The sequence below is a fragment of the Periophthalmus magnuspinnatus genome, chromosome 7 (assembly GCF_009829125.3).
Source record: "Periophthalmus magnuspinnatus isolate fPerMag1 chromosome 7, fPerMag1.2.pri, whole genome shotgun sequence".
NCBI classification, from domain to species: domain Eukaryota; kingdom Metazoa; phylum Chordata; class Actinopteri; order Gobiiformes; family Gobiidae; genus Periophthalmus; species Periophthalmus magnuspinnatus.
In genome coordinates, this window is record NC_047132.1 from 4,651,149 (window position 1) to 4,668,722 (window position 17,574).

The 17,574-nt window shown below is 39.4% G+C and overlaps 1 protein-coding gene across 1 annotated transcript in view; it reads right to left on the bottom strand.

Annotated features, from left to right (window-relative positions):
- The window catches only part of srms (src-related kinase lacking C-terminal regulatory tyrosine and N-terminal myristylation sites), a 38,863-nt gene extending 21,964 nt beyond the window's left edge, over positions 1 to 16,899 (bottom strand). The window contains exons 1-2 of the mRNA XM_033969768.2: positions 16,280 to 16,899; positions 4,674 to 4,795 (exon numbers count right to left, since the gene is read on the bottom strand). Of these exons, the coding sequence (XP_033825659.1) occupies positions 4,674 to 4,795; positions 16,280 to 16,689 (532 nt within the window). The 5' untranslated portion in view covers positions 16,690 to 16,899. The remainder of the gene's footprint in view (positions 1 to 4,673; positions 4,796 to 16,279) is intronic.
- Positions 16,900 to 17,574: the final 675 nt, after the last annotated feature.

The window sequence follows — 17,574 nt, forward strand, 5'->3', positions numbered from 1 at the left end:
GAACATAGTGACTGTCTCAAAGCTAATGCTAACTTTTATTCAAAGTTAACAATCTATCAAAATTCATTAAAGTGCATACTACCAGATTACCCTGTTTTTATAATATTTATTATGCTTCAAAATTAGCATTGAGACGCAAACATGCTCCTTTGTAAACACCGAAGCGTCCTCCAGTGAAGTATTCATCTCATTTACTTAGTCTGTAACATGTTGTCAGTGATATCCATGAACAACTCATTATCCACTGCTTTATCTTTAAATATTTATCATTTTAACATGACTTAGCAAAGAGCCATAGAGACAGAATTGCACAGAAAGTAGTAACGCTAACAGTGAGGTTGCAGGGCGCTTTGTGAGTCTATTCGGATAACATCAGTTGTGCAGCTGGAGCGCAGGCTGTGAGCGGTTTGGCTGCTTTTCAGAGGTCATGAACTTAATTTGTCTCAAACTGTTAAAGAACGAGAGTTAAAGAATGTCCCAGAGAAATATAAGAAAACTTTAAAGTGGAGGTACAACAGTTCTGTGGGGTATTCATTGCCAACACATAATATTGTTACCTTTTATGTGTTACCTGTGTTACCTTTTATTGTTAATACATTGTAATTTTCCTCCCTTCTCTCTCTGCACTAAGTCACTCTCCCTTCAGTGCACTATCACAACACAATCAGTGTGCATCCTGCTAATGAAACTACAGCACATCGCATCAGGTTTGTCAAGTCTATTGTCTAGTCTAGTCCATTGTTTTGTTTTTGTGTATTTATGAGGGATTGTTGTGAGGGAACATGGGTGATGTAGGTTGTTGACTGAGTTTTGGACAGAATCTCTCAGCTAATCGTAAAGAGAGTTTGAAAGTGCTGGGAAAGGTCGCTACTTAAACATGCATGGATGACATAAAACCTCTTTAGGCACATTTTTGAGCTCGAAAAAGGTCAATAATGCATACCCCCTCTTTAAGCTTATGATCCACAAATGTTCACAAATCTTATCATTAGTTGTTTGAGATCAGCTCCACAAAGTCATATTGATCTTATCTCTGAAAGGAACTGAATGGAAGATTTTGATATTGAATTTCAATATGAAGTTAAGTTTATAAAGGTTAAATCAAATACACTGAGAACGAGAAAAACTTGTATATGTCCTCTATCTGCAGGTTAAGGCTCTAGACAGACAGGTTCATTTGTGATTCTTGGCCCTAAGTTACTTTAACACTCTACATTTGCTCCTTCCAGGATGTCTGATGTAACCCAGAGTTGACTTGTCGACCTGCCTCACTTGTTCACCTGTTCTGAGTCGGAACAGTGTGCTTCTCCGTAAATATTTTATCATCCACACTGACAAATCCAACAAACTCAACACTCACAGCTGTCTCTCTCTTCTGCCGGAGTTTCTAAACACCAGAACACAATTCTAGAAACATAACACTGGGTTACAAAAAAAAACATTTTTGAAAGTTGTTTGTGGGTTTTTTTTACTGAATTAGGACCATTTAGCACCGCTGAATCCAAAAATGATATCCATTTTTCTCAGTCAGGTCAGGTTTTTATGCTAATTTGATTTTGAAAAATCCGATCTTCTGACTAAATTGATAACAATTTTGTGACATTATCAGTTGAGTTTTCTTTAATATTTCTCATCCAAAAAATGTTTTAGGAGATAAAAAATAGTTTTCTAACAGAATGTATTAATTAAATGTTACGTTATGTTAATTGATAAAGGTAAGTACATGTAAATTGGAACGTTACGTTATCATTGTGCAAAATTCAGGACAAGAACTTCTGTTTTTATGAACCCCTTGAATGCTCAGCAGCAGGGATGTCTCTCTTCAGAGTCCAACAGTAATCAGCCATCATGACTGCATCCCAGCGTCCCTGATACGTGGTCTCCATCTCTTTTATGTCCTGATGGAATCTCTCCACCTGCTCATCACTCAGTGATCCCAGATTCTCAGGAAATCTGAACATTTAGCTCCTTTTGGGAAAAAGGATGTGGAGCATCATCATTAAAACCACACTGGAGGAATTTTTGTCACTGATGTCAGGAACTTCTACAAAGACAGGTACTGGAATTTCATCACAGTGAGCTGCAGGACAACGTGCTGATTCACGGTCAGTATACTTGAGGCTGCTTCGGTTCTTTCTGTTGATCCCAGTCACATCAATAGCCCAGAAGTAGCTATTGATGTCGGCTCCCTCCAAACCATGGGAATTCCAAACTTCAGACAACTCTTCTTGCCTTTAGTCCACTGACGCAGATACTCGGTGCATGACTGGCATGCCATGTGTGGCGCCCAAGCTTCATCTTGGTCACCAAGTTTAATACCAAAATAAGCATGGTAAGCACGCTTTATGAAACTTGTGACTTGATTCCTGTTAGGAACATTGGTGTATTCACCGCAGATGTAGCAGAATATGTCAGGCTTATTTTTGCAAGATCTTCTAGTCGAAGCCATTTCATTCACTTGTAATATAAAAAAAAAAACAATTAGTCATAAGTTGGCACATGCAATCTTCAGTGTTCAATGTAAACAAAATCGTCCAAAAACAAATATGTAGCTTAGCTCAGAACGTTGACCTGTTTGAGCAAAACCAATGTGATTTTTGGATTCAGCACATCAAAATTATCCTAAATTAGCAAAAAAATCTTAGACAATAAATTTAGTGTTGACCAGTGTAATCAATGTCATCCTCCTGCTAGGTACTCCTCCAGCTAGCTACTCCTGGCCTAGAGATGGGTCCCAACATGCCGCTCTCTCGACAGGTTTAACCCCTGTGACATTGGGTCAAATAAAAATTGATTAATGGATGAAAGAATAACTGAGTCAACTGTATTCATGTTTAATATCCCCATGGACATGGCCTGGTGCAGAGCTGCCTCACCTTCAGTTAATGATCTGTTGTGATGGTTTGGTACTCACTGTTTGTACAAATGCTGCTTATACTAGGAAGATGATCACTGATGAGGAAGATGATCAGTGATGAGGAAGATGATCACTGATGAACCTTTAGTTTTAGAATTAGGATTCAATATTTTTACTCCTGTTAAAAATTTTGAATCCTAATTCTAAAACTAAAGGTATTTAATGTAATGTTTTTAATGTGTTTTTTGAGTATGTGACAGAACTTAGCATTTTTTTTAATAAAAATGTTCATGTTTTAAATAGAGAAGTTGGGTTCTGGGTGGGTGGTGAGTCTTTGCCCCAAGTGGAGGAGTTCAAGTATCTCGGGGTCTTGTTCACGAGTGAGGGAAGGATGGAGCGGGAGATTGACAGGCGGATCGGTGCAGCGTCTGCAGTGATGCGGTCGCTGTATCGGTCCGTTGTGGTGAAGAAGGAGCTGAGCCCAAAGGCGAAGCTCTCGATTTACCGGTCAATCTACGTTCCTACCCTCACCTATGGTCATGAGCTCTGGGTAATGACCGAAAGGACAAGGTTGCGGATACAAGCGGCTGAAATTGGCTTCCTCCGCAGAGTGGCCGGGCGCACCCTTAGGGATAGGGTGAGGAGCTCCATCACACGGGAGGAGCTCGGAGTAGAGCCGCTGCTCCTACACGTTGAGAGGAACCAGTTGAGGTGGCTCGGGCATCTGCTCAGGATGCCTCCTGGACGCCTCCCTAGGGAGGTGTTCTGGGCATGTCCCACCGGGAGGAGGCCCCGGGGAAGACCCAGGACACGCTGGAGGGACTATGTCTCTCGGCTGGCCTGGGAACGCCTTGGGGTCCCACCGGAGGAGCTGGAGGACGTGTCCGGGGTGAGGGAAGTCTGGGAGTCCCTGCTTAGACTGCTGCCCCCGCGACCCGGCCCCAGATAAGCGGAAGAAAATGGATGGATGGATGTTTTAAATAAAAAGGGCAGTTTTAATTATGATTTTCTTTACATCTTCCTCAATTTGCCTTGATTTAATCATGGTTTTGTCTATGTTTACATTTATTTGTGTCTGACTGTAGTATAAGAAAATGTACAATGAGGCATGAACACATGCGATAATACTGATATCGCAGTACTTTAAAAGTACACTGTGTAACTTCTCCAGTGGAGTGTATGGTAACAAACTTAACAAACATGCTTCTATTCAAATGCGGGTGTTTTTATTACTCAAAAACACCTTTAAAAACATACACAGTGAGCAGGGTCACCTCTCCACAGACCTGACCTGTAACTTGCCTAGTGTCGTCTCCTGCTTGTGTCAATCAAGGCAGAAAAGTTTAATGCCATACTATGGAACATTCCAGGCAAAGAAATAAAATCTCCATATAGTTAAGCAGGTGGCAGGTCTTCCACCAGAAAAGTTACATAGTGTGCCTTTAACAGAGGTATATGGGGCCATTTTGTTTGTGTGCAGAGGGAAGTGCTTTGTGCATTTGTGGACAGGGAAGATGTCTGTGCTTTTCTCTCAAATGGATGTAACAAAAGTTAGATTTTCAGCTTGTTCTGCTGTGACACTTCGACCAATCAGATTCAAATATTTGTTGTGACGTTTCACCTTTTTCCATCACGTTCAGCAAGAGCTGTTCCAGACTGACGAATGTGTAGCACAGTTCAGAGTAACACACATTCATCAGTCTGGCATAAGTCAGGTTATAATGCGCAGCCATATTATAAAGTCATAATTGAGCTTTTCTATATCTCATTTTTTTTTTTTTTGCCATATTATGAGAGCTCCAGTACTCAAACTCACCTGATATCGTGTACTCATTGCTGTGGCTCTCACTGATGCGCACCAGAAAGGAGCCATCTTTGTTTTGGGATGCCAGGAGCAGCTTCTCAGCTTTCACTCTGTTTATGTTCCCATAGTACCACCTGGACAGGGCAGACAAAGGGAAACATGTCATTAAACAATTTACATCAGAGGCTTTGTTTAAAATGACCACATGGAAAATGGTGTAATGGAATGTTTCCAGAAATAGCAGAGATAAAATGAACTGTATTATTGCCATCTGCAACAACCAGTATCTTTCAGTTACCATTAAAACTTCAAACCACATGTGAATGTATTATGGTGTTTCTATCAAAAACACATGGAATCTAGAAGACAAACTATGTTGATAAATCATCACATTTTTATGTAGCACCTTCCACCTTCAAGGCTCAAAGTGCCCTTACATCAAGGAGCCACTCACACATTCACACACGTCATACATCAGTGTACAGAGGTGGATCTGACACTACCAACTGACCTATTGTTGCCCATGTTTGTACTGTGATATTGTGATATTTCATATACTTCTGGCTCTATTAGTTCAGTTACATTAAATCAAGAAATGCACATGCTTCATGTACTAGTAAAACTGTGTTAAAATAAAAAGTTAAAGACAAAATCCAATTCAAGATCAACCCAAGTCTAACATCTGACCTAATAAGGAAAAAATACAAACTGTCAAATACCTGAACAGGATCATGAAAATGTGTTGTTTAAATCCAGAGACTAACTAAAAAGTGTTGACTGATGCTTGTGACTGTAATGTTATTTGAGTGTAACTTGTTCAATGACACACGTGTTGTAGTTCCAACTAAAACAGCTCTTTCTGGTCAGATCCTGTTAAAACAAACCCCCTATAAAAAGTGAATGTTGATGACATCAGCTGCAAAGTACCAACATTTATATTCTTTCAGTACTGATTATTGCATTAGCCAATATTGCGACAATGATATTCCTGGGCTATATTGTGCAACTCTAATTTAGATACATGAAAAATCCAAAACTTTATATAATTCAGCTGTTAAAGGTGCACTATGTAACGTTTCTAGTGGAGAATGTTGACAACCTATTCTCCATGAACATGTTCAGCTGAGTTTTTACACAGTTAGGATTTTGTAGTTTATTAGCCTACTTTTAAATCAGATATTATTGCTTTGTGTATAATCCATGTGGAAAAACTTGTCAACAGTGTAACCAGTCAGTCCAGTCAGCTCGAGTTAATGCCGGATTTCTATTAGCACCTAGTCACATGACCTCATCACAAAGTCACACTTAACAAATGCACCAGGGTGAAAACAGTGTTAAATAAAGTCAGTAGTGACATTCTCATAAACTAAAGGTACTCGCAAAATTTGACTAAACTCTCCTGATAAGATGTGGGATAAGATACAGAACAAGTGAAGTGTGAGTGAAGAGGAAAAGATCTTATACTACAGTACATAGGGAATTCAAACAAGACAGCTTAGAGATGGCAAATTGTTTGAAAAGATATTTTATTGATTCATGCTTGGAACTCCAAAAGACAACCCAAATGTTGTGTTGTGGGAATCACTTAATCCCTTGCCTTAAACTTAGCTGTGTCAACAAGACGAAAGTACATAGTTATTTCATCCCTCTCTAACACTAAGGCAAAAGATAATTAGGGATTTAATAATGCCATGCTAAAACAATATAAAACTATCTTATTTATCTATCACTTCCATTATCAATCAGTCATTTAAAGACAGTATATTCCCTGCAGCCTTTAAAACAGCCATAGTAATACCAATCCATAAAACCAGAAAGAGGTCAACAGCTACAGACCTATAAGCATTTTGCACCCCTGATATAGAGCAATGGCTAGAAGCTTCATGCCTCACTTTAAATACCAAACATGTGCTCCACAACTTCATGTTCAAGGACAAAATTAATAATAATGTACTAGAAGTTAAATATCCTCTGTACTTTGATAAACAAATGAAACATCCAAGTAAAGTCATGAAATTTTATATTATTTATATTGAAAACTTCAGACGTATTCGAAACACTCAAAACATTTTCTTCATGCCATGAGCGACATTATTGCTTAACCTTTTGGTCACAGGCAGGGAAGACCTCAAAAAGTCAACTGGGACACTTTTCAAGCAAGAATTCAAAGTAACATATTATCGTAACATATTGACCAGATACAACCTGTTAAATTTTGACAGTGTTTTTTTATTCTGAAATGCGGCTGCTTCATAGAATTCTTCACGATGCTCCTCCCCCTGCTTTAAGAGGCTTCTTTCAGCTAAAATCAGACAAACATCTCACTCATCTGTAAATTCTGATCTAACTATCCCCTTTCAACGCACTCTGATGGGACAATCAGCTTTGTCACTCACAGCAGCAAAAAACTGGAGCACACTTCCAGCTGACCTTAAAATCAGCCTTTACTCCCACACTTTATCTCATGGGCTAAAACTATGTCTTTTGAGCAGGCAGACGTGTCATCATGAGGTTTCGTCGAGCATTTAAACATTCTGATTGTCCCGTACATGTATTCTGTACATGTATTGTGTTTGACTAATGACATTTGTTTTCATGGTAACGTTGCTGATGATCTGTATTTTAGAGGATAATAATAATAATACTGATGAATGTGATAACTGTACATTTTGGAGGATATTGGATTTTGAGTACTTTAAGAAGATAATGATGAATGATAATGAAGAAACTTTGTATTTATGGGAATTGTCTTAATGGATTTTGACTGTTTTAAATGTGAATGTAATTATGCATTGAATTGTGGTTATTTTAGGGAGACATTGCTCTTGATGAAATGTTCATCAAGAGCAAATGTCAGAGGAGCTTTTATGTAAATAGGCTCTTTAATGTCTTCTGTAACTGCTCAAGGACTACAGACAGAAAGTAGATTGTAGCTAAATCTGGTGCAGTGTATCTTTCCTCTTTGAGATCAATGTATTCTGTTCACTGTCCTTGTTTCAAATAAATAAATAAATAAATGTCATGTTGTGAAATAATAATAGGACAGATACATTCAGAACAAACTGGAACAAAGAATCATGGTCTGTGTAGTGGATTTTTTAAATTGCTGAAACATATGTTAGACCCAGCAACTTACTAACATACTACAAAATACCTGGTGCACTACCAGTATGTTAATTATATAACATAAATAAAAAACTAAAAAGATGTAGGCTATATTATTAGAATTCATTTAAATATATACAATAAATCAGCGTTTTATCCTACTACATTGTGACCATGGTGACAGTAGTTAGCCTGTGTGGTTAGCCTGTTGTTCCACATGCATGAGTATTGACCTGTATTTACTCTCAATGCAGAGGATTTGGGCGGTGACGGTGACTCTCCAGTTTCACTGATACTTTCAACAAACAACTCATCACATTGTGCACAGTAAGACGTTTGGCAAAGGGAGGACTGAAGATATGTACATGATGTAATACAATTATATGTGTACGCACAATGACACCTGTCACACACAGTCATGCATATGCTTCTTTTAAAATTCACACTGATCCTGATCTGTCAAAATTTTTCTTTGAAAAAGAGAACATCTGGGAGCTCATATTTCACTGTGATTGACCCACTAGTCAACAGGAGGAGTGGATGTGGAGAAGTATCTGTGTTTGAGCATAAAGCTACATTAAAGGAACTACAGACTATGTAATCTGCACTCTACTACAGCCACAACAACCTGTGTCCAGTGCCTTAACCTGCAGATAGAACACATACAGGATTCTGTCATTCTCAGTATATAGACCGACCGTGTCTCATGTGAATGCTCAGAACCTGCAGAATTCGCTCACTGAGCTGCAGAGGCTGCACTAGCACTGATACATGATTATCTGCAGGTCCTGGGGTTTAGGCAGTGACCATTCAGATCAGAGAGGGTCCTTTTAGGTTTAAACCATCTGGATTTCAGCACTGAAACTGGCAACTGAAATAAGAGACTCATGTGAGGCTCATTCTGCTTTCTGATCGTATAATCAGAAAGGATAAATGGCTTGTCCAATGTTTTTGTTATTAAGAATAAATAAAATTGGCATCAGAAAAACCTATACTGGATTTGAAGATTTACTTTGTAAATCATCACATATCATGTATGTGCAGCACACTTTTTAAATGTAGCACATTTTTTATTGACTTAGGTCATCCCACCCCAGTGTGCAATAGATTTAGTTCTGTTTACTTTAATTGGATCGGTCTTGTTCACACACATTGTGCATCATTCACCCCAAACACACACCATAAGCCACGTGAGAGTCCAGCAGCTGATCAAAGGACTTATTTCTATTTCTATTCTATGAGTGGAGCCAGAACGACACTTCCTGTTTTGAGCAGCGCTTGGAGCAGGTTTTTAATGTGGTTCAGAATGAGACTGTTGAGTTCACATGGACACAAGCGCACCGCTATCACAGACAATGTTCTTTTTCGTCGACTTAATTAGTGGCAGTGTGAAAACAACCTAAAGCTGTGATGGAGTGATTGTTGTGTCCGTGTGATGCTGAACCAATGACAAACTTCAACTATAGTGGACAATCAAGTTTAAATTAAGTTATATCCCCAGCTATGTTTTAAAATGTCCTGCTTTTCCTAGTTCACTAGTTCACAGTCTGTTTCAGCCAGTAGGGAGCATTTGGAGCAGTTATTTCTGAGACCTGAGACTTCCAGTGTGACAGATGATGTAATGGTGCAGACAGTGGCCTGAGCTGACCCGCCCTGCACTCACACTGAGCTCAGACAACAGACCAGCCGCTCTCTGATCTGAATGATCACTACCTAAACTCCAGCACCCACAGCCAGTGATGCATCAGTTCTAGTGCAGCCTCTGCAGCTCAGCAAGTGAATTCTGGAGGTTCTGAACTTTCACATGAGGCCTGTCCATACACTGAGAATCAGAAAAACGTGTATGTGTCCTCTCTCTGCAAGTGAAGGCTCGGAAAACCCAGGTTCTGGTGTGATTCTACCTTTTTTAAACTGTAAGAGCACAGGCTGGATACTGTACCTTTAATCATCACCATGTTCAGTTAATTTAAAACCAATTTTGAACCAACACAAACTATAAATGACAATGTGGGCCATTTCTAGGTCTAGTTACAGTTAGTATATTCAAAGAAAAAATTAATACATAAATTGAGTCACATTGTTTATATGCAGATTACTGAGGCTGATCTGAGTGGAAGACAAAAGGCAGAGCAGAAGGAGGGAGAATATTTGTGTAAAAATTGTATAATAAGAATAACAGAGAGATGCCAGAACCCAGTTTTCAGGTATTATTTTTGTAAGGTGCATTCTGAAGCTGAAACAGCATCTATAGGGCATGACTCATGTGAAGGAGAGAAGATTCAAATAAAAAGTCCAAATCACAAAAATATTTTAGATTTCATAACAGAAACACATAACTTAAACCTGAAAATCAGTCTGGGTGATATGACAGAAAAAAAAAACACATTTTGTTTACTCATATTGTGGGGTTTCAGGCAAAAACTTTCCCCGCTCAATCGAGTTTTATATGTATTTTAACTGCATTATTGCTATAACGACAGAGGGCTGCTGTTATGCCACATCAGGACCGAATCCTTATGCCTGAAACACATGAATTCAACATGAAGTGAATTTATCTCAATATTTTCTCAGTTCAAATACCGATATCGATACTTACCGATTCCAGTGTAGGGACAGAAAATGACACTTATTTCTTTACAACATAGTTAACTCATTACACACAAGGTTACGCAACTGTTATTCCTCCTTCAAATAATGACTTTACTACAACTTTGTATAAATCAAAGTCCAAACATCATGAGACATTTTGGGACAAAATCTGCCTGTAAATAGTTGTTTTACATCATTAAAGTCTCAACCAGGGCATCAGCTGAATCGATATCATGGAACCGATACCTCATCCAGCATTTTTTTCAGTATTGGCGCTGATATTTGTACAAGTATCGGTGCATCCCAATTGTTTTCTATCCAAAAACCAATTATATATGATTTTTAGTACTGATTAGATGAACACAATCAAGACAGACTTTTAATCATTGCTATTTAACACAAAATGTAAGTCAAATATCAAACTCCAAAGTCTTGCACCTGCTCCAAGCCTCATGGACAGGCTGAGGAGCTCTCCATAAAAAAACACAGACATCATTGACCATTAGAAATGACTGAATCTGGAGCTTGATTAAAATGAGATTAATTGCCCAGCCAAAACCTATAAAACTGATTTCGCCCTTGCTTGAACCGTTTCATGGTTCATGGCCCACGTGCTGTAATGTAAATATGTGATGAAGAGGAGATAACTCAAACACGCCTCCAGTGCAAACATGGCACTGTGGGAACGAGGAAGAGCAGACACAGGACAAAGAATGCTGGACTGTGGATTGTAAGGTTCATCATACAATCAGAAATTTACTGCTCAAATTGTGTTTTTATCAGAATATGCAAAATATGCAAAACCATGCCCCATACAAACAGAAGCTGATATTTAAAGCACAAATCCAAAAGTTCTACCATTTAATGTTTAAAATCACATTCTATAGTTTAAATTAAATAAAGTCTGGGAGTCCCTGCTTAGACTGCTGCCCCGTGACCCCGCCCTGGATAAGCAGAAGAAAATGAATGAATGGATAGAAAGAGTGTTTTTTATTATCATTGTGGTGTCGAGAATCAGTATTGAGAATCAAGTCTATTCCTCAGGATCAAATTCAAAATTTCTGTATTGTGACGACACTGATAGATTGTAAACTTTTGGGTCTCTTTGTATTGAATTCCAGTTCTTATAAATTCAAATATGGTGTATGGAAAAATGGCAAGAGCAGTGTTTCGAATTACTTTATGGGCTGCAGTCGGACGAGACCACAATCGAAAAAATATATGCTTACACGCAGCACTGCGGTGGGTAGTACTGCACTTACATTTATTTGAGTAACTCTTTAAACAACATTGTACTTCTCAGACTAGTTTTCAGACAGAGAAATATATTTGACAATGTAACAGTACTTGGTTTTGGTTTTAGTTTTGGTCACTCTTCCCTCTGTGACTAAGTCTAAAGTGACAAAAGCTGTATGATGACAATATGAATTTATTTAAACATTTGTGTTTCTTCAGATATGGTTTCAGTTTCCTTGTTTTTGTGGTTTATCCTTTGAAAATAACTAGTTCATTTTAGCGGTTCACAGTGGCCTAATCCTTCACCACGATGAGTTTATAAGCACTTTGCACAACTCTCAGTGACCAGAGTGCAGTTTGCCCTCATGCTAATTCTAACAACTAGCATGCTAACACGTACTTCCTGATTCTTGGAAAATAAAATGCTTTAGAATAAGACACAGACAGCACACAGTGGACTTATTTTGACCTCAAAAGCTGCTGATATAGTATATGTGTACTGGGGCAAAGCACATTCTACTCACACACGACCTTTACCTTCTAATTATAAATCATCTTACGTTTAGGGTTTAGGGTTTAGGGTTCTAGTTTTAGTCCACTTGTAGTTGTGGTTTAGTCCTAGTTGCATGCATGATTTAAGCCCATTTCAGTTACTGTTAAATATTGATCTTCTTGGTTCATTCCTTCATTTTCATATTCAGACTGGATCAATATTGCATAGATATATAGTACTATGTCTTTAAATATGCAGACATGTTCATCCATTTACATACTGGATCATACAGGGCAGTAATGTAGGCCAAGGGAGGATAAGTATTATGGGATGGTTATATGGCGTTTTAAAAGGTGGAAGGAGGCGGCCGGTGAGCAGAGAGGGCAGCACCGAGAGTGGAGTCTTTGAATGTTTGGATTTTATATAAAGGAATCAAGATTTAACTTCTGCAGGTGCCTAGATGGAATATGCTCACATTTACTGACAGTATATCACTTTAAATACATGGCGTCTGAACCATGAAAGACATGTAAACAAAATATGGACTTTTTGTATCAAAGCAAATATGGTAGTTTACAAGGAAAAAATAAAGAAATCAATGAGAAGCACTAAACTGTGCTGAGGTGAGAGAAATTATGTTTTGTTCAAAATGATGGGTGTCCAAAGACCACACTGATATTCTTCTTTATAAAAATACAGAGAGACCATCTGGACTGCACAATTTTGTAAAATCAGATTGTAAACACCTCCAGGAGCATTACCATTTGAGAGAAGACTGAAAGATGAATGGATAAACTAAAAATCATGTGTATTTCAGAACATGTTTGTGGAGGTCTAAACTACAGGTACAACTTTCTGTGATAAAATGACATGTCCTTCAGAGGCCGTTCTACTGTCCATAATAAATAAACACCTTTGTGATGTGATAATAGATAATAAACTCAAATGCTGATGCTGTTTGAAATATTATTCATGACTCCAGTGCATGTGTGCTTCAGTCTGGTTTATCAATGATATTTAAATGAACTTTACACTTTATTGTCCCTGTAGGAAAATGTGTCCTCATTTGACCCATCTTTCAGTGACGTTGGAGCACCCTGTCAAAGCTACACAAAAACTGAATTGGAATTTTTCTGAAGTACTATGATTATGATTAGATTTGAGCTTTAAGTAAGATTCTTTTCAGAGTGCACACTGTAAACTAACTCCAAAGTCTGAACATAAACCAATACAATAATGCCATGCATTTCAGAACATTTTGCAAAGGTCTAAAAAACGAAATGGTTTGCAATTTTTTTAATAATAAACAAACAATATTTTACTATTTACAGTGGACATGCTATTACTTAAATAACTGCAGTCTTTATGGGTCTTTCTTTCATAACTGCACCTACTCCACTTGCGAGTTTGATTTGAATTTGATATACCCTGAAGCCCAACCTGGGCCCTCATGTCTGGATTAGTTTATCCGGGTAATTATCCTAAACTTATTCAGGATAAGTTGCATATGTGACCCGAGCACAGTCGGAGAACAGTGAGTGAAATGTGATGATGACGGCTCCCCACAGAGTCAATGAATAATGAAATAATCCATACTGCAGAGGAAGCCCTTCAACACATACTTCAACACGCACTTACACTTAGACTCTTCACCGCACACATGTATATCACGTATATGTGGCTTCTGTCACGCTGAGTTTTCATATGGGCTTTTCTAAAGGAAGAAACATACTTGAAATTTATGACTTTTTCTGACTCTTACTTGTCGATTATGTTTTATTTTTTTTATTTGAGGAAGTTCATCTATGTTCTTCAAAAGAACGCACATGTACTTCACTGTGATGTCAGTAAAAGTCTCCATGACTTATGCAATAACAGAGCAACGCTAATAATGCTAAATACCAGGTAACTTTCAAGTTTTTCTTTTTTTCAGTTTTCATCCAGTTATAGAGGAGATGGGGTCACACTTCTCTTTTTTCAACAATGTAATAAAAATGAAATAGTAGCTGCTACTTCCATCCCATTATTGTGCTGTGAAGTGAATCCATGCTTCAGTGCCAGTGATGGTTGTCTTCTTTTTAGAGAAAGAACAGGTAATGGTTGTGTGTGATTCTTGGGCTGTTGAAGTGCCTCTCATTACCCTGTTTGTCTACGCTGGAGTACGACTGCCTAAGCACTTGGGTGTTTAGGTATTGCTCAGCCCTTCTCACAACCCATCATTTAATCAGTGTTTTTCTACCTTTTTTCATTCATGTCATGACACATTTTTTTGGTTGAAAGGTTTTTGCAGCACACCTAACCTTGCACAGCGGGATACTTTCTCATGATATTTGTGAGTTCACAAACTCATGAGAATCCATCATGAGAGACATGTGCTGTAAGGTTGATCGGGCTGACCAATCACAGAGCAGCATTCAGGTTTGTGTGGAGGCAAAGGTAAAGTGCCCAAGTGAACCAAAACAAACATGGAGACACAGACAGATCCACTTCAACATATTTTGGCCTCAATACAGGCTATTTCTTTTGTAAAAAATACAGCAGAACATAAGTGCTTTGTGCATTTGTGGACAAGGAAGTTGTCTGTGCTTTTGTTAAAACTGGATGTAACAAAAGTTCAATTTTTTAGCTTGTTCCCCTGTTGTGATGCTTCAACTAATCAGATTCAAATAATCATCATGACATTCTGCATTTTTTGATCTCTTCCCAGACTGATGTGTAGAACTTCAATCTGGTGTAAGCAAGGTTACAAAACACCACCTATTAAAATTATACCAAATCAAATTTAATAATAAAAACCACATCCTACACATGGAAATACCTCAAGGCAAAGGAGTGTTCCCAGACACAGTAGTGGAAAATTAATGGCCTAAAAGTATATCTGCTGTTACAGAAGAAATGAGAGGTTTACTACACTACACGTGTTACAGGGGGCTATAAAAGTTTAACTCATTGACTAAATATATTTGCAGTCAGTCTGTCCTACTTATCCCTCCTCTGTACCACATATTTCCTCCTCTGTACTGTATACTCAGGACTACCTTGTATTAAACCTTGTTCAAAGTAAACTGAATGCCATGCCCGCCCCAGATAACCATTTCCTTGTATTTTATTTATTCAGTGGCTGTTCTATTGTCCAGAAACATTGTGGTGCATTCGGCGACACGGGCCTACTATAAAACCAAGTCTACTACAACAGGGCATAACTATGACTAAACCAGGTCTAAATTAAATGTAACATGGCAATCTAGGATAAACCAGACCAGGACTAATGAACGACAAACCAAAAGCAGAACTACAGCAGGATTCATCTATGGACCTATATCCTTTTCCCCATGTATCTGAACAGAATGTCTTGCCCCAGGACAGTATATTGTGTGAGCAGCTCTTGAGGTCAAAATAAGTCTGCTGCCAGTTGTCTGCATCTAATTACAAAGTGTTTTAATGTAATAAGTTATATATTAGCAGTTAATACCCCATAGTAAAATATCCCTCCTTCAAAATGAAGCACTGAAAGTATTCCATCAATACAGAGAAAAGCATCAAGTCATCCCAAGTCACAGGGCTCCAAGTCAAGTCACAAGTCACGGGCAGTCAAGTCCTGATTCACAGGTATTCAAGTCCAACTCAAGTCACAAGTCATTGGGATTCAAGTCCAAGTCAAGGCCCAAGTCACTGGTATTAAGGTCCCAAGTCAAGTCCCAAGTCACTGGCGCTCAAGTCTACAACAAGTCCAATATCCAAAATCGCAGGGCTCCAAATCCAAGTCAAGTCCCAGGGGTCCGAGACAAGTCCAGGTCAAGACCCAAGTCTTTGCCATTCAAGTACAAGTCAAGTCCCAAGTCAAGTCCATTTTATATACTCAAGTCAACATAGTGATTCCAATCTGACCTGAAGTCTGAGGTCCACACCTCTTGTTATCAAATCTGACACAAATAAAACATAGGCGTTATTACAATTACTATCAATGCTTTCCAAGTTCTCCTCAGTGTCCCACCACATTCAACCACGTGCCCCTCTGTGTGTACACTCTGACCCCTCTGTGTGTGTACACTCTGGCCCCTCTGTGTGTGTACACTCTGGCCCCTCTGTGTGTGTACACTCTGGCCCCTCTGTGTGTGTACACTCTGGCCCCTCTGTGTGTGTACACTCTGGCCCCTCTGTGTGTGTGTACACTCTGGCCACTCGGGACACTCACTTGTGCTTGGCGAACTCGTCCTGCAGCAGAGCCACATAGTTCGCGGGGATGAGTCCGGACTCCAGGCTCCCCGTCAGCTTCTTGGCCAGCACGTACTCCCCGCGCTTCTCAATCACCGACAGCTTGTCCCCGCCGCGCACGGAGAGCTCGTCGTTGCTCCGCGCCTCGAAGTCGTACAGCGCCTGATACAGCTGCGCGGGCTTCTTCTGCGGGGACGGAATGGGCACCGGGGCAGGCACGCGCAGGTCCCCGGAGATGGTGCGTATCTCCGCCGCGCCGGGATTCTCGAGGACCGTAGCGCCGTTGCTGTTGTTGTTGGGCACGTTGGGGTAGCGGAATTCGGGCCATATCCAGTCCCAGAGTCGGCGGCAACATGGCATGCACGAGCGGCAGCAGCCCTCCATCGTCATCGGGATCGGTTTGGCTCCGGTAGCGCGCTATGGGCCGGCCAAGTACACCGAAACATGACGCTATCCCGAGAAAGACTACCAGCCCGACCGGTTCGCCCGCTCCTCCACCAAGGCGAACGCCAGCAGGAGCAACACGGAAACAGGCGCATGGAGCACGGCGCGGCGCTGCGTGAGAGCCGGGGTGCGCTTTGGCACAGAGAGGGGAGACTGGGGTATGGGACTTTCTCCAGAAAATGTTAATCCCGAGTTAATCTGGGGTTACTCGGAGCAGAGTAGAGCAGAGGGAACGAGGATGGAGGAGAGGGAGGAGGAGGAGGAGGGGGCACCTGCTCCGGAGAGGCGGGGCTGCGTAATGAGGCTGTGGTGGAGGAGGAAACTTCATTCACTTGAGTTGACTTTTTGGTGTTTTAAGATCCAATTCAGTTTTTTCCCCGGGCAAAAATGTAGGTCACTACTCAGGAAGGACGACTAACTACTAAACTACTACTCAAGTAAAAAGTGAAGAGGACACACGCTGTTTCCCAATGTAACTGTGTATATATATATATATATATATATATATATATATATATATATATATATATATATGCGTACATATATATACATACACATACATACGTATAGGGCCTATGTATTGAGTCAAATGTGTGATTGTGCAATTTACTTTTTGACACATGGGCCACAATGGGTACACATATGTATGTATGTATGTATGTGTATGTATATATATATATATATATATATATATATATATATATATATATATATATATATATATATATATATATATATATACATACATACATATATATTACATTAGAGATTTAGCCTGTAAAACTTGTAGCAAAGCATGAATATGCAAGGCTCATTGTACAAATTGTTTTC